This window comes from Gopherus flavomarginatus, chromosome 1 (assembly GCF_025201925.1).
Source record: "Gopherus flavomarginatus isolate rGopFla2 chromosome 1, rGopFla2.mat.asm, whole genome shotgun sequence".
Taxonomy (NCBI): domain Eukaryota; kingdom Metazoa; phylum Chordata; order Testudines; family Testudinidae; genus Gopherus; species Gopherus flavomarginatus.
The window spans coordinates 249,421,444-249,439,644 of record NC_066617.1 but is presented as its reverse complement, the minus strand read 5'-3'; the positions used below and the strand labels follow the sequence as shown (position 1 = coordinate 249,439,644).

Here is an 18,201-nt window from a genome sequence, read left to right as displayed (position 1 = left end):
AAAGCTTCATTTCTTTGCAGCATGTGGAAGCATGGTAGGGCAGCATGGAATATTGCTTGGCCAATTGAGAGAATGAACATGGAAAACCATTCTTGTTCAACCTACATGTATTTCTTTTCAGTAGACTACAGTATTTTTTCTTATTTTTCTCTTTTTATTCTCTTTCTCTCTCCTTTTATCTGTAATTGTGGTGATTTTTTTGGCATTACTCCACTCTTCCTTTACTCCATGTTTTGATTTTGTTGTGGCTTCTTCCATGTTTTTCATTTCACTTCTTGGTCACCTTGTTTTCCCATCTCTTTTGATACATGTGTTGCATGTCTGCCTTCCTTTCTGTTTTATTTTCCCTTCTCCCAAACTTCTTCCTTTTCACAGCATTGGAACACGGGAGGTAGTCACCCAGAAGAACTTGAGTGGCTTGGTGCCCATCCGAGATTTCGGGCTAGACCCCAGCCTCCTCTACTCTTTTCCTTTACTAGCTCTGAGCCCCAATTTACTGATTGTGTGGCTGTTTCTGAGCGTAGCATACCTGGTGGCCCGATTACGTTGCAAATGAAGACAAGCTTAAATAAAACAAAAATAGATAAAGTGCTTAAATATGTATTGCCACCTGATACCTGCTGGACAAAGGAATGTGTCATAGCAATCTCTGCCAAGAATTATTATTATGCCTTACAATTTTACGTTTATATTGTACTAAACTGTAAATATACATCAAATTATTTTATCAAGAGGAATTGTATTGAAAGTTTAAACCACTGTTATGCTTTCAGTGCTTGTAACATAGTCTGAAGTTGGCTGTTACCTCGTTACTTTAGCTGGCCTGAAGATCAGTTTCTCTTACCAAATATTTCTCTTACATTCAGATCTAAGAGTCTCTCTCATATATACAGTTGTGTTACTTGTTTCATGTATTCCAGAGAAAGGAACTCTGTCTGAAAAGAATTTATAACTTTTTGTATAATCTTTAAGTGTATGCTAACCTTGCCTTTCATTTTTATGAGGTAGGAAGAGAAACATTTAAAATAAATAGGTGGGGTTTATAACAAATGTAACTAAATAAATCTGACACTTTCTACTTCCATTTCAAAGCATAATCGCTAAATTACAGTAGTAAACAGTTTGCAGAACCCATAGTCTTGTTCCTTTCTCATGTTTAAATCTATTTCAATAGCATATACTGTACCCGCTCAAAAAAAACCTTGAATTGCAGTGTACTGCATGCAACATTATTCCATTATGTTTACTGGTATACATTTCTGTAGCCTATTTAAGTGACTGACTCTCAGAAAAGGAGAGTATGTAGTAAAAATAGACTAATAGTGATCCGTTGTTCTTTTATTCCTCCTTGGGGAAAGAGGCTCCGTTTTTAAATTATAAAAAAGAGAATTCTCAATCAGGATAATAACTTATAAATTAATTATGTTGACATATAATATACCAGGCAAGAAAAGAGGTATATTAGTTAGCTCCCTTAGTGTGGTTACACTGAACTACAAAGGCAAAGCATTTGGGTTTTGTGCAGTGACAATAGACAAAATATTACTGTTGTTTCTATTCTTAAATATTTGCTATATGTGCACAGATATTATGGTTATGGGAGCCACATAAGTACCTGGGTAAATAGATGACAGTGAGTTAATATGTAATTTCTATCATCATTATAATTAGCTCAAATAGGCACATAGCAGCATTCAGAAAGCCTAGATAACTGTAACTGTTATATTCATTTTGATGTTTTTAGAAGCATTTCTGACCAGTAATAACGCAAGATGAAAAAGCAGCTATGTAATTTTGAGGTTAGAATAGACTCTTAAATTCAGGAAATGTTTAATTTCCTGTTATAACTAAATCAGAAAGTACATGGCTATATTTTCTTTTATGTCTTCACCAAATCAGATTGTACAGTACAATGTCTCCCGATTTCCATACCCCAGATACCCTCTTTTATGTTTTCTTAAAAAGGCGACTCTATTTAAATTTATATTTCATTTTAAAAAAAAAACCTGGAATGAATTTGGGAAAGCTTATTGCTGATGAAATTGAAACCATGGCATTCCAGCAATGGAAAATACAAAGCGGATTGGTGGCAGGTATATATTACTCTGCATCTGCCACTACATCTCAGTCCTGATCTTCACACACTTCTAATTCTAGCCTTATTTGTCCCCTGAACAGCCTGCCTTTTGTGCCAAATTCTGTGTTTTTATTATGTGAATAAGCATCCAGTACAGACAAAGGCCTTGATCCAGCAAAATGCTAAGCACGCTAGCCCAATCTGGGAAGTATGTGCTTAACTTTGAACATGACTAGTCCCATAGAAGTCCGTGAATATTCATGTGCTTAAAATTAAGCATGTTTAAATGCTTTGCTGGACTGGGACCAACGTGCTCATCATCTTACAAGATCAAACTCTAATTTAAGAAGCTGATTAGTCTCACTTTGGGTTAAACCCTAGGCATACTTAATTCAATTTCATTTCTTTGGGCCTAGATTTCATCCTTTGTGACCTAGGCTATATTTAAACTCAGGTCTCCAAAGCTGAAAAGCTTAGTGCATTCTGCCAACATACCTCGACCAGAAGAAATTAATTCTTCACAAAAACTATCACATAATTAAGATTCTGGTTCTTCACTATGGTCTCAATCTTGCACAGTGCCTCAACTCCCAATATACTCAGCGGATGCTCAGTTGAGGAAGGCTCAATCTGAACCTGTGCATAGTATCTCTAATGAGGAGATGACTTATGTCATATCAATGACAGTGTAATAAACATAAGTGCCATTAGTTGAGATGTATTAAGCAGCACAAGGTCTCCATTCTTTGCATTTTAGAACACCTTTTAGTAACTTTGGGTGGTGGCATGAAGGAGCAATACTGTACCTTTACAATTCAGCTGGTTACCTTTGGGCAGGAGGTTTCTCATTCGTGTAATTAAATGTTGACAGGTACTAGGGTTAAGGTGTGATATATTTTAATTAGTTTAAGGCAAAGATAACCCCTACATTTAAGGTAAAAATAACAATTATTGTTATGCCTTTGTGGTCACATATCAAAATATATTTTAGATCATATTTAAGATTATACTAAAGGTAGGACTAAAGCTAATAAAATTAAGGAAGCTCGATACCAGTTGGTGTAGTATTCTGTTACCAACTCATTCAGTTGTGTCTAGGAATCTCGATGGTGAAATAGGGATTTATGTTCACTCTTAGGTCACCTAAGGAAAAATAAGTCATGAATTAATATTTCTGGTCTCCATTGTTTCCAGTCAAACAGCCACGTCCTCAGCTGGTATAAACTGTCATAGTTCCATTGAAGCTGATGATATATAGCAGCTGAAAATCTGGCACAGAAAATGATACGTGATAGCACATTATATCTTGTCTTCACATTCTTCACAGGAGGGGGAAAAAGCCCTTGCAGCACCATCACTGTGACTCACTTCAGACGTGTGCAATAACTGGTCATGGTGGGATGAATTCTGAACAGTGCTAAATTTACCATTGAATACCCTAACTTTCTGGTTTGTGTCCCATGCTACTGTCTCTTTGTGACATTACCCAGGGTACAATATGGACTGCTGAACAGCTTAATTTTCTTGCCTGGGGTGTCTTTTACCCTTCTTTGCTGTCAGAACATCCATTCCTGGTCTGTTCACACAGCCTTAAGTATTCAAAATCACTTCCAGATAAATTACATGAGCGCTCTGACCAGTCATTCATGAATTACATATAGGGCGACACCGACAAATTCTTAGTCCCAGCCTTGTTCCTCCAGAAATCTGCATCTTGTACTGCTCAGTACCCTTCTGTACAAGCTCATAGGAAGTCTCTCATTTCATCAAAGGAAAATGATAATGTACCAGCCTTGTCATCCCAAATGGAGCTTCGCATACACTGTAATCCAAACACACTGGTTAAGATAAAACAATAAGATAAGTTTATTAACTACAGAAAGATAGATTTTCAGTGATTACAAGTGATGATGCGTAAAAGTCAGGGTGGGTTACAGAAGAAAATATAAGAGTAAAATGCAAGCTAATACCTAACTTAACAAGCTAAGTGAACTTAAAAGCAAAAGGTTTTGTCTCACCATACGCTGCAGTAAATTTCACAGGCTGGGTCTCCTTCAGCCTGAAATGCTGCCCCCTTAGTTCAGTTCTTTGACAGTGGTTGATATTATGAGCAGAGATAAAGGAGGAACGAGGTAAATGGGAGGCCACAGTCTCTCATTCTTATACCACCCTCCCCTCTTTGAGGATTGCCCCCAGCTGGAGTGTAGGCAACAAGTAGTCTATCTTATTCACACCTTCCCATTGCCTGAGACTGGCTGCTTAAGCAGGTGATAGCTCTTTAACACCTGGCTGGAGTGTCAGTGTGTCTTTGTCTCTGAAAAACTTTTTTGGGCCTGCTTTTCTTAACCTTGGAACATGTATAACAATGCTATACAGCCAAATCTTATAATTTCACATACAATGTTGATGCACATATTTTACCAGGACAATAATGATCAGCAAACAATAATGTTCAGCAGATTGAGTTTTCAACTGATTTCACAAGGCATACTTTGTACAAAATTTATCCTAGCCTTGTAAATGTGGTGAACATAATAATATAGACCATTGCACAATTAAACTTAATGTTTTAATTACAATTAAAAAAAAACAATTTGTCCAAGAAAAGGAGCGAAAATGAAAGCAAATCATTTATGGAAATGTATTTTAATAGCTCCTTTGAAGCAATTCAAGTCCATGACATGAAAATATATTCAAGAAATTTTCACAATATATCTCACTTACTTAATTGGCTGTAACAACTTTTGCGGTATTTTGTGTAAAAACACAAAATAATGGTGTAATGTACATATTGAGATCCATACTATAAAAAATAGTTACTTCACATTTGTAGTAGGCAATCCTCAAACTTTAAATAGGATGGCTTTAGGAGACAAACTTAAGAATGCTAAATGCATTTAAAACAGGCAACAAATAATAAAATTACAGCCAGTTTAATTAATCAAAATCAAATAAGTCCAGCAATGAGCATAAGCCAATGTTGGAAGAAGATTTTTAAAAGTAAACAAAACTCAAAGCAACCTTTTAAGTTAAGTCACTATGGTTTATCTGGGGTATGTTACATGCTGCTTTTCATCTGTCTTTAAAACAGGAATAATGTAGCCTTTCAGCCATAAGATGGTGGTATGTACATTTTGCCATCAAGCTAGAGCATTAAATCATTATCATTATCCATTTTTACCTTCTGCGGTAGAGAGAGAAGAAAACATTCTCATGAGAATCTAATTTGTAACCTACATTTTTTAAAAAGTGCTTCCTCTTTGTAAGTCTGTTTTTGGAAAACAAGGATTTTGCATATAATCAAAGGGACTTTGCAGTAGATTTCAGAACCATTATATAGAAGCCATATAGCTGGGGTAGCTTTCATTATAGCACAGAGCCTACTCATGGTATGGAGCAACTGCATAGCAACATTTAAGGTTTGCAATCTAAACTCTGAGCAGTTTTGTGGGATGACAGTATATGGAGCCAGTCTTTTTTGTACCCATACAAAGCTGCTGTTTCAGGATTTAGATTCTGCTAGTACAGTTTGTTACTTCTCAAATTAATTTGTGCATGCAAAGTTATCTGAAAAGTCATTATTTTTGTATTCACTCTTTAAGTAAGCTTTGATAATACTGGCATACAGGGGACAATAAAATTATTTTAAAAATTCTGTTCAGAGATCAGCAGTTTTTCTTTTTCAATTTAATTTACTAACAGATTAGCAGAACTGTATTTCAGCAGTTATTTGGATTCCACGTGCAATGAAATGGCATTTAAACTTCTCAGTAAAAGTACCCTGAAATACATGAAACCATCTCAAATATAAAAGGTTTGTTCCATTAGATACACTGCTCCTTTTTAGAAATGCAAAACTAGCAATTAAACATAGCATGTGTCCATTCTATGTGCTTCTTAATAGCATTGTTTAATGATCCACCATTTTTAATATTTGCAATAGCAAATGATCCAAACATCCATTGAAACTAATCAACTTTTTTTAATGCTATGAAATAACCAGTTCATTTCATCTTAGTTTAAGTCTTTTATTTGTTTATTTTCCTTTTTACTGCTGTCATTTTTTGTGCTTGTTTTTTTCCCCAGTGAGGGTTGTCGAAGAGAAAATACAATGAAGAATGTTGGATGTCGCAAGTATGCATTTAATTCCCTGCAACTGAAGGCTTTCCCAAAGCATTACAGGCCTCCAGAAGGAACTTATGGAAAAGTTGAAACATAAGCATACTGTGTCCTGTAATTGGCTGTTCCATTAAAACAGGGGGATACACTCTAGTTTAATATATGAATCTGTCATCAAGATAAGATAACCAATTTTTGTGCATTTCACTAGGTTATATTGAGCATGTTACTTTATTGAATTGGAATTTATGAAGATTATTCTGACACTTTAGTTTGAGGTTAGCTTGATGACTCTCTGCCCGTTTAAATAGCCTTTAGTGTATGTAAAATGCACAAATACTGTAGCACTGAATAATTACCTAAATGGAAATAGCTTGGTACCTCCAGAATGGTCAAGGACTTTATGAATGGCGCTTAAGCAGGTGTTTCACATAACATCTTTTTATACTGAGTTAACTTGAGATTAAGCTTTTCATAATACTTTTTAAAACTGAGAATAAAACCTCAGTGTTGTAAATAGTAAATTAATTGGACCCTGGGCAGTCTGATGAGTGTAGAATGAATTGTTACAATCGGGCAACAACGGTTTAATTTTTAAAAAAGAATGTCAGCACAATAAAAGTCAGGAGCTTAAAATGTTTTACTGTGTATATATAATGCTGTCTTTCATATATAGAGTTAGTAATGTACAAAGCCAGATACTGACATGAAGTCTTACCCTGCTCCAACTCAATCCAAAGCTCCCATTGACTTTAGTGGGAGCAGGATTGGACCCATAATCACCTTATTTGATTTCAGAAACTTTTAAAATTTTTTGAACATTTATGTGGTGGCGCTCACTGCTAATCAAATGCAAACAAACAAAATTCAAATACAGTTTTATCTCCCCATTACTTATAGTAATTTATAGTATAACAGGCAAGTCAGTAAATTTCATAGTATTGTGTATTAAGTAACACATTTTTCCATGGCTTTTTATATCACTTCAGGTCAATCATGTTAGTATCTGAAATTTTTTTGATGATATTTTCCATACCTGCTAACCCAACAGTGCTCTGTAAATGCCCACCACTGCCCAATCATTCTATAACAAAAATGTGTTTCTGTTTAGCATTGCATTTTGCCCAGCTGAGCTCTGTCAGAATAATGTGCAAGGATTATGATTATCATAACATATATTTCTGGTGAATCTAGCAATGTCCTATTTTGATACAAAGTAACTGTTAATGTGTTAAAATCTCATACTTATTCCATCTCATGACTAAAATGACCAGATAAGCATCCAATAAGAAATGTTCAACAGATTTCCTTGAAAATAGTCTCTGTAAAGGGTATACATTCTAAAAAATGAATGTAAACATTAATTTCCAGATTTTATAAGGATTAATCTTCCCTAGCCACATTTAGCCCAATATACAATAGTCAAGTCCTCCCTCCACTTTGGATTCTAAGGAAGTAGGCTTTAGAATGGGAAATACAGTCAGTTTATTCAGAACAGAATAGCAACAGCCAGGTATGTGGAAGTTCCTTATTTCTTTCTCTGTCTTCCTGGTGTTTGTGTGTGTTCTCGCTGCTCTGTCGATCATGTTCATTCTGCTCCCATATACATTCTGGGGGTTTAAGTACCGTAGTTTTCACGTTTTGCTTTTTGCTGTTCAACATTTAATAATGTGTCACACATGCCAGTTAGACTGTTTTGCTGAACTAGCTTTTTATTATTATTTCAACCTTACTAAGATAACAAAATGACGAATATTGTGTAACATATGCATAGGTCTAGAAGTCTGTAAAAAGTATTAATTATCCTGCCCCTGTTTTGAATAATTAATTTATGGCTATAGCATAAACAATGCTTGGGAACTCCACTTGCTCTGTTCACCCCAAATGAAACAACTTGTGTTTGTTTTTTGACAATGTATAAAACAAATACATGTAAAAAAATTTTTTTTTCAGTAAGGATTCTTTGGATTTATTTTATTCCATTCATTCTGTTAAACCTGCAATCCCTATTCCGTTAATAAATGCCACATTTCTTTTTGTGTAATCTGTACTCTGTAGAACTCAACAGTTTCTCACTGGTGACATTTAGTTGATCAGTTTATTTCATATATTTTTCAATCATGTAGTTAAGCATATATATAAATTCTTACATTGTTACACAGGAATGCTGTGTTTAATTTTGGAGGGGGGATAATGCAAGAGAGTTATTACAATTACTAGAGCTGTTCACTAGTATTATGGACTCCTTAATAATTAAATTCACTCTAAATTATAGTGGCCTTTATTTATTTTGTATACACACTTAATCTAAATGATTCCTAAACTCTTTATGTGCATGCTTTTTGCTCACCTTTTTAAAGCAGTGGAACACCAAACTTAAGTATTGCATTATTTTGTGGAGAATATTCCAATTTCAATATACTTCATGTAAAGCATCATTGTTCGGCTAATATTTTATATATACAACATTGCTATTACATGCACATAAATAGGCTTACTTAGAGGGCATATTGAACAGTAAGATTTTGAGCAGTTCATCTAAAAAGAAAAACTGTGAAACTTTAAACGTATAGGAACCTTCACATGAGAGTTTAAGCTTTTCTGTTGCACAGGAAAGACATTAAGGATTATTGTAAAATGAAGTTCTGTCTAATGTTCTTTTTAAGTACTTTTTTAAATTATAAAACATACTTAGGTTAAAAAAATGTTGCCAGGTATGTTCTGTGTATGTTCTGTGAAAGCACCCACAGCACAGTTGCCTTTTGTTTCATTTATATATGTAAAGTTATTGTATAATACAATACTGTTTTGTCCCAACACCGTTGTATTTGCCAGGCTTTGTGCACTGAAATATTTTTATTTATTTGGTTTTGGGCAGTATTAATATATCATAAACATATGGTTAGTGTTTTATATATTCCTAGTTCATCCAGTCCATGTATGCTGTATATGTGCTCGTCTTTAGGATGAAAAAATAAAAAACTGACAAGAATATTGAGATGGTGACTTGTTTTTAAATGCATCAGTTTAAGATAAATCAATATTGTCAAGGTCTTTGGCTCCAAACTTGACCTATCTGATAACATTTATCTAATGGGGAAGGCACTGGATCTTTTATGGATATGTTTTACATATTTATATGAATAAAATGGAGCTATTTATTTTTTAGATCTTGCTAAAACATTGTGTACACCGTAGAAGAATAGCTGTCAGTGTAGTTAAACCAGACACAAATTCGGTCCAGTATTCTGGGTAGTCTCCACAGTGACATTTAGCAACAAGCTAAATGAGGTGGTTTATGCCACCACATCTCCACAGTTTCTCTAACTTCCCAATCCATCCTCACTCTGTTTGCTGCTTCCCTTCTATTATATAATCTCTTCTATTGTTCCTGCTTCCACTGCAGTCAGCTTGGCTCTGGAACAGCTTTACCTATTTGATCCCTCCCTGTTTCCTCTGCTACTTCCCTGCCCTGAATAGACTGGTATTCATTGTTTACATAGAACAAACATTCTGCTTGCAAGTCCCTTTCCTCACCATCCAAATAAATTAGATCTTGAGGGGAACAGTGTCCCTTTTGAGTGCGTGAACTTCATTTTGGTTTCAGTTGCAATAAATTCTGTATGAATTAAGCAAAAGCTTTTCATGTTCACCGCATTATTTTTTGCTTTGTCTCTGAGTGTTTGAAGAACGGCAAATGCAATTGTATTTGTTTTTGGAAAGATTATTTTTCTACACACAATGGAAGGACAACAGTAACAGAAAACAACCAAACAATGTTCAGCATCATCCAAAATGGGGAAAGAAAACATAATTGCCAAGTGTAAAAATTCCTGATTGGCGGAAGGCAAAAAAATCATTAGTAGGCTTCTAGCTAGATACAATAAAAGTATTTATCTGTGTCCTTTTTAACATGCTTTTCTGAATCTGTATAAAAATACCATTTTGGATTTGATGTGGACCCACAGAAACAAGGATATCCTGGGCTTGACATCACTGCTGAGTTAACTCTAGTTATAACTCCAGTGTTGCCTCTAACTTGAGTTAAAGTTTGTGTGTGTGGCGGGGTCTCAAGTGCAGTGAGGCTTTTAACTCAAGTTGGCTGGCCTGAGAGTGAATACATGCTACAGCCTGAGTCAGCACCACTCATCAGCTGCTGACATAATCGCTTTGCACAGCGTGGAGTCAGTGTTGATACCTTGAATTAACTCTGCAGCGAAGACAAGACCACAGAGTTCACACTTCCACCCCAAGCTTCTTATCTTGCTGTGCTTAGGCACATGGGCTCTGAGATGGCTTCAGACATTGTGCAGCATAAATTGCAAAATGGTCCCTAAGCACGAGAGGATTAGTTACAGATGAAGATGGAACTTTAACACTCAAGTTCTTTATTTTGTGAGATGAAGTTTTATCTTGACTATTTGTGCTGGAGTTTTGTTGTTGAGTTTTCTGCTTTTAAAAAATATATCCCACGTACAACTGTATAAGAGAACCTGTAAGACACAAGAGCTGCCATATTCTCGTTGGATGTAATTCATCCCTGTGCAGCTTAAGAGAGAGCTAAGTGGTTCTTATGCCTTATGCGAGCCCTCAAATGGTAGAGTATTTCACCCATTGCACATTATCTTTCTGTACATTAACGCAAATTCTTAGCACACAGTCCCATCAAAACAACAGCATAAATATTTATGGATCTGGATTATGCAGACAGAGAAAAAATTAGGTATAACATTGTACAGTATGCATTAAATTTGCTACAAAAGTGTATTAATGGTGCAGTTGTTTTATTGTGTAATGAAACTACAACACTGTTTGATGTAGTTATGCTCTTTCAAAGAATCCCCAGAGACAGTAGTTCAGATTTAATACACAGTCCTTCAAGATCAAATACATAAGTATCTCATTCATTTCAGTAAAACTTTGACTTATTCCTTGTACCCAGGTGTTTTAATGGATGGGGGTGAGGGGGAAACCTGATCTCATCAAAGACTAACTTTTTTTTTTAAAGTAAGAAATTGTAGAGCCAAATGTTGCCTCTTTGCAGCCCCATGTATGCTTTTCCATGTGCAGGTTATTCCTGCCAGGAACAGGTGTATTCTGTGGCAAGTTTGTGGAACCACCATTGGATCAAGACATAAACCTCTTTTAGGAACAACTACTCCTGAGCTGAAGTTGGCATGGAACCAGAACTGATACCATTTCTTCCTTCTGATTCTCCTCTTGGCCACTGTTGTTTTTTTGTGAACATATAGGTCAAAGAGAGAATTTGGACTTCTTTATAAGGATGTGTATTGCACTTCAGAAAGGTTTTATATACTACTGGAGGCCCCATAAATAGCTTAACAGGTAAACCCCTTTACCAGTTCAAAATATCTTTTAAAAGTGTCTTAGTGTTGATAAAAGAAACTTTTAAATTGATGCAATATGGAATGGGCAAGATAAGAAACCACAAAAAATAGGTTTAATGTGAAATACACAGCTCTTGTTTTTAACAAAAATAAAAATATTTAAGATTTCCAATCAAAAGAATGTGTAGATTTGTGTGTGTAACTTTTGCTTATGTTGCTGGGTGACTTCTTGCGTAAGTGTTCAGGTGTGTGCATGGTGTTGTGGGGAATGCTGTCTGAATATGTTCTGTCTGTATTTGGAATTCTGCCATTTAGGGAAGATATCTTCATTTTGCTGTATTTGTTAATTCATTTTGTAATAACCATATTGTTTCTCCATTGATGAGTTTCATCCACTGATTACTTGGTGTAGAAAGGTGAGTTCCCATCCTTCCAGTGTCCAAGAGAGAAACATGTTTGGCTACCCCATTGCCATCATCGTCCATTTTCCTAGAGGTTGTGTGAACTGAAGAATCTTCAAACTGTGGCTGGGAAGGCTCAGTACGTGTTTAATTGTGCTTACTTAGTCTCCCAAATTATTTTAAAGTGCAGACACATTTCTTGCTATGTCACTACGACTCGCATTCCCTGTGATTTTATTCCGCTGCTCCTCAAATTTCCATTTGGTAGTGCAACAATTATCTGTGGGTCTGAGGCCTATTATGTGGAGGCTCTCGGTAGCTGATGACATAGGGGTTATTTGTATAATGACGGCCCTTCATCTTTTACTTACTTGTTTTTTCATACGTTTTGCCAATATTAAACTTTGTTATTTGATGAATAGTTCCATATATTTATGGAAATATGCTTATGAGTGAATATAATCTAACTGGAATATGCTTTATTCAAAAAGTCTCTTGTAAGGTGGTATTACAAAGCTTATGATCTACTGAGTGTGTTCATCCTATTTGTTTGCATGTATTATTTCTATGTTAGGAGAATGAGATATAAACTTGTATTACTGATGTAAATATGTTAGGCTTCTGAGTGGTGGTGAAGCACTGGAATAGGGTGGTAAAGCACTGGAATGGGTTATCTAGGAGGTGGTGGAATCTCCTTCCTTAGAGGTTTTTAAGGTCAGGCTTGACAAAGCCCTGGCTGGGATGATTTAGTTGGGGATTGGTCCTGCTTGGAGCAGGGGGTTGGACTAGATGACCACCTGAGGTCCCTTCCAACCCTGATCTTCTATGATTCTATGTTAAGTGGAAGCCATTAAGGGTGGCTCAGAATCAATGAACTGTGAATGGGTTTGTTTAACTACAAGCTTTCCTGTGTACCTGTCTTCCAGCTACTAGGTAATGAAGAAGGAGGTCTTACAGTGACATGTGATCATGTCATCTGAACTGGAATCCATGTTAAACCTGGGACTTTTCCATTTAGAAGGAGGGGTGGGGATCCAGAGAGATAAAAGATTCCCACCTTGGGCCAAAGCTATAAAAGGGTCTGGAACAGAACAAAGGGGGCTGCCAGTCATGAGAATCCCTTAGTTACCACCTGAACTGGAGCTAACAAGGACTGTACCAGGGGAAAGGTTTGAGCTTAGACTAGGAAGGCGTCTAGTCTGTGAAAGAAGTTTATTGGAACATCTCTGAGGGTGAGAATTACCTGTATTCAGGTTTTTAATGCCTTAGGCTTAGACTTGCATGTTTTGTTTTATTTTGCTTGGTAACTTATTTTGTTCTGTCTGCTCTTACTTGAAGCTACTTAAATCCTATTTTTATACTTAACAAAATCACTTTTGTTTATTAGTAAACCTAGAGTAAGTGATTAATACCTAGGGGAGCAAACAGCTGTGCATATCTCTTTATCAGTGTTATAGAGGGCAGACAATTCATTTGTTTATTTAAGCTTTATACAGAATGAAATGAATTTATTTGGGGTTTGGATCCCATTAGGAACTGGATGGCTAGATGCTGGAGATAAGTAACCTGCTGAGTGGGTTTCAGTTAAGCCTGCAGCTTTGGGGGTGTGGTTCAGACCTGGGTCTGTGCTGCAGCAGGCTAGCGTGTCTGGCTCAACAAGGCAGGATTCTGGAGTCCCAAGCCATTAGGGAAAACAGGCTCAGACGTAATTTCGGCATATCAGGTAACAGTCCCAAGGGGATCTCTGTGACCGAACCCATCACACCTATATTTTTGAAGTGCCGTGTGTACTTAGGAGCTTGCGTTAGCTGGAAGTTATATTAGCAAGATGTGGAATTTGTGTTGGCTAACAGCTCTCATTTGTATGGTTAAATATTTGTGTAGATAGAATCCCTGTTTTCCTTTTATGCAGTTGCAAAGTTTGACATTTCCAAAACACAATAACTGGTATTTCATTGTATTTATTTATTAACATCAACATTAGTATTCCATTTATAAATACCTGCCATTCTCCGTATTTTCCTGCATTAAGCCTTCAACAATATCAAGATGCTTATTATAAAGTTCTAGCTTTTGCAACCAATATGTCTGAGCTAGGTGTTTTTATTTTATTTGTTTGTTTGTTTGTGTTATGGTGGCACCCAAAGGCCCCAGAAAGAATAGATTACCATTGTGTCAAGAATTGTACAAACAATTAAGTGTTGACTTCTTTCTCTGTGGAATAATGTGCATCCATGTCTTTGCAGTGATCATCAGGATCATTTGAACCAAAATGAAGTCTTGTTTACTAAATTGGAATTTGAAAGAGTCTCTCTCTCTCTCTCTCTCTCTCTCTCTCTCTCTCTCTGTCTGTCTGTCTGTCTGTCTGTCTGTAAAAATTATTTTGTAAGCAGCTCCCAAAGTGCCAATAACTGGAGACACTGGATAATTTAGCATTTATATATCCTTTGACATGGTCAAAATACATTACAAACATTTAGTATTAATATTCACCCCATCCAATGAGGTAGGTATTGTACATATAATTATCCCTATTTTAGCAATGGAGAAACTGAGGTGTGGAGGTGAAGTGACTTGCTAAAGTCAGTGGCAGAGCCTGGATTAGAACTCAGGACTTCCTCATCTGTGCTCATTATTTCAGATGGCCTGAGTGGGAGGAAGAGAGATCATGGGAGGACTAGAGTTTTAGGAGAGGCTTTAGTGGGAACGGGGAGGATGGTATCTTAGTGGAGGTGTGTGGTCCCATTAAAGCTGAGGACTGTCTTGTAAGAGGGTTGGGCTGAGTGTGAAGAGAGTACACTGGGAGTTGAAGCATAATGGTAGGAAATCTGGAGTTGGAAAGCAAAAGAATTGCTAGTGCAAATGCTGAGCCTGCAGAGAGAAAGTAGCAGATCCTGATGTTGAAGGTCACCTTATGTGTATCATTTTAAATGTTTTATTTTAGTAATTCTATTACATCTAAATTATAAATGTGCACATGTGTTATTAGTAATTAGGATGCGTACTTAGTTGCTCCACCTTGGTGAAATTTGCTACTTCATACAAGCTTGGAAAGCTTCTTTGATGTGTACATCAAGAGATCATTAAAAATCTTACTGCTAAGTAGGAACTACATTGGTTTCTTTCCTCCTTCAGGAATTTTATTTATGATTACTTGTGTTTGTAAGCAGCGGAATGGTCCCTCTATTTCCTGTCTTATACACTACCCCGGTGAAGTGGGCTAGCGAAAAGATCTGAGTCTTCACTCCCACTTCCTTTACCCAGAGCCTGACTGACCTCGAGGGCTCCCCATCCACACTCCTCTGTGACAGAGTCCTTGTAACCCCAACAAGACTGGGCTCAGGATTCCTGGGGGGCTCAACCCCCAATCTTGTCGTGGTCACTTAGGGCAGGGGTTGGGTGTCCCCACTCCAGGGTGCTCTCTCTGCACTGGATACTTCCCTGACCCAGTGATCATTATATACAGTTCAAAGCAAATACAAATTATTAAACACCAATCAATTTTAAAAAATAAAGAAAAAATGGGAAAGGTTAAAGGAAAACATGTAACCCCACTCTGTGGCATAGGGACATCACAACCAGCATCTCTGGAATGTAAGGGAAGTTCAGTTTGTTCCCGATTGCAACACCTTCGTATCCTCCACACATTGAGACCCTGCAGTTATACTTTTTGAGATGACCCTGTGCCTGGAACTGGAACATTTCAGAGAATGCAACCATGGAGGTCCTGGACTTTAATCTCTTAACTAGCAGCCTAAATTTGGCCTTCAGGAACCCTCTTCTACCTTTCCTTATATTATTGGTACCTGAGTGAACCATGATTACTGGCTCCTCCCCAGCATTGCACATAAATCGATCTGGATGTCTCCACAACCTTGCACCTGCCAGGTAACTCACTATGTGATTCTCCCAGTCATCACAAACCCAAATATTGTAATAATCAAATCACCCATTTAGTAGGGACATAAATGACCCTGTAAGTCATTCATGATGTATTCTCTCTAGAAACAATTATTACTTCAACATCTGAATGTTGGAAACCTCTCAGAGAATGAAGGATTTTAATCCAGCAGGCATTACTTAAAGGGACAGAAATCCTGCCTCTATTTGTTATTTAATTAATACTAATTCCAGAATCATAATATTTCTGTCAACATCTGATGTTTAGGGTTTGCCATCTTTCTGTTCCCTGCTGTGTCTGAATCTACACTCTTAATGACTGATTTTTTGGGAGGTGTAAGTCTGGCTTTTCCCTGCATTCCCTGCATTTTCTGCATGTCCCCTCATTTCTATCCTATGAGAACAAAATTAATTTTAAACTCAAGTCAAGAAGTGAACTTTTTATTAACTGTGTGATTGGTCAAAAATTTCTGCTCGGGCCATCAGCCTTAAGTGAAGTCAAGAGGTTTTGAAGTATGCAAAGCTGAATTAATGAAAACCACAGAATATGAAAACTGGATAAAAAAAAAACCTCTCTCAGCAATGGGCCCCTCACAAGTGCTTTGATTTTTACACTCCCTGGCTATAAAGCAGGAGGTTTTCCAGTGACCTGATAAGCCAAGCACACAGTGAAATCAGTAACAGATGGTTCATGGCTTGATTTTGCAGCTTGGATTCGTAGCTTGTGGCAGCTAACTGGCCAGGAAAGCTGGGCACAAGGCTGAGCTGGATTTCTGTTAGGCAGGCACCGATGTTCTTCCATGTTGGCAGCAGAATGTTACCCAGAGTTTCTCATCTCACCCTTCTTTTTTATAGGCTTTTAGTTTGGATTCAAAGTCTATAGGTCTTGCTGTGTCACGCTGCCTCTAGGTTTAGATTGATCACCCATCAATTGCAGGCGTGACTTTCAGCCTTGGACCTGGCTTTGATCTTCCTTCTGTTGTTCTGTTGTCCTTTTCTTTTTAGGGTGGATGCTTCTTACTTTGTTTAGGGCTGTTGTCCAGGTCTTCAGCCGTTGGTATTTGAACTTTATCTCATCAGGACAGGCTGGGGCTGGAGGTTGATTCCATCATTCATACATACCTCATTCACACATCTGAACTAAACTAATAAGATCACAGCAGGGTTTGCAAAAATGAAGGTTGGAGGAAGCTTTTACAAAATGGAGTGAGTGTTTTAAAATGGGGTTTGAATTACAATATGGAACAGAAGTTACTGTATAGGCAAGTGTAGTGAATGGTGAACAGAATTTACATTAATTAAGTGAACAATTGAAAACAATTTCATTTATCAGTCCTACATTTTTTATAGGTCAGAAGCCTGTTATAGCTTCCTGTACTATAAATATTTACACTGGGATGTATCCAGATGATATAGCCTGAAACTCTAAGACACATTTTAGCTTCTAACTCTTATGATACAGTGTCCCTGATTTGTCAAGTTTCCTTCTTTGAGGTCTGTGGTTCACACACACACTTACCTGCTTAGCTAATGTAGTTTGAAGGTCTGTTTCCACAACAGAATGGATACTGTGCTTCCAAGAAAGGCTTTGAAAGGATAAAACCTTAAGTATACTGCTATCAAAACCTCGCTGTAATTACAGTATTTATGAAGAGCTTTCACAAGGCAAACATAATACAACACAGGGAACATTAAACAAAATTATTATAAGAAACCTCTGTATTAGATATAATACAACGTTGTCCATGCTATTGGAAAGCTTTGTTAGAAATAGAGTGAAAGACAACTTAATAAAACTAATAAACATACATGTTTAGTGATAAGGACTTGATTTCTTTTACAGGAGCTAGCTAGCAGACCTGCTTGCTCAAAGTAGAAGGCCAAAAAGAATTTCAGAATCTTCTTTATTCTGTGAGACAAAGATTGGCTGAACTCCTTATCTGGCCATTTGGCTGACTATGATATATCTCTAATGAATCTCTTTGGCATATACAACTTTATAGAACTTAAGCTATCTTCAGGACTGGTAACTATGCAGCAGCTGCAGAACACCTGATGAATGTGGGTGGGTGTGTGTGAATGTGTGTATGTGTGTGTGTATAGGTATTAGGTATTATAATGTGAATGTGTGTGTGTGTGTGTGTGTGTAGGTAATAGGTATAATGTGTGTATATAAGAATTAAGATATTAGTTATTAGTCATAAATTGTTATCATAATAAATGTGGCATCTTTGCCTTGTCCCCTTTAATAAGATCCTGCTCGTTTTTACTGGTCTAATATAATTGGTACAACAAAAATACTCCTCATGAAAATAGTTTTATTAATTAAAAAATAACCCTCTCCTATTAGGTACAG

The 18,201-nt window shown here is 36.7% G+C and overlaps 1 protein-coding gene across 17 annotated transcripts in view; it reads left to right on the top strand.

The window, feature by feature from the left end:
- Positions 1–9,194, top strand: part of INPP4A (inositol polyphosphate-4-phosphatase type I A) — a 195,295-nt gene extending 186,101 nt beyond the window's left edge. For 10 of the 17 annotated variants that reach the window (XM_050931521.1, XM_050931575.1, XM_050931511.1 and 7 more), the window contains one exon: positions 376–2,695. In XM_050931521.1, coding sequence (XP_050787478.1) covers positions 376–556 — 181 coding nt within the window. In that variant the 3' untranslated portion in view covers positions 557–2,695. Of the gene's footprint in view, positions 1–375; positions 2,696–6,163 lie in introns of those variants that run through there. The other 7 variants (XM_050931620.1, XM_050931612.1, XM_050931559.1 and 4 more) reach the window with 1 other exon arrangement.
- Positions 9,195–18,201: the final 9,007 nt, after the last annotated feature.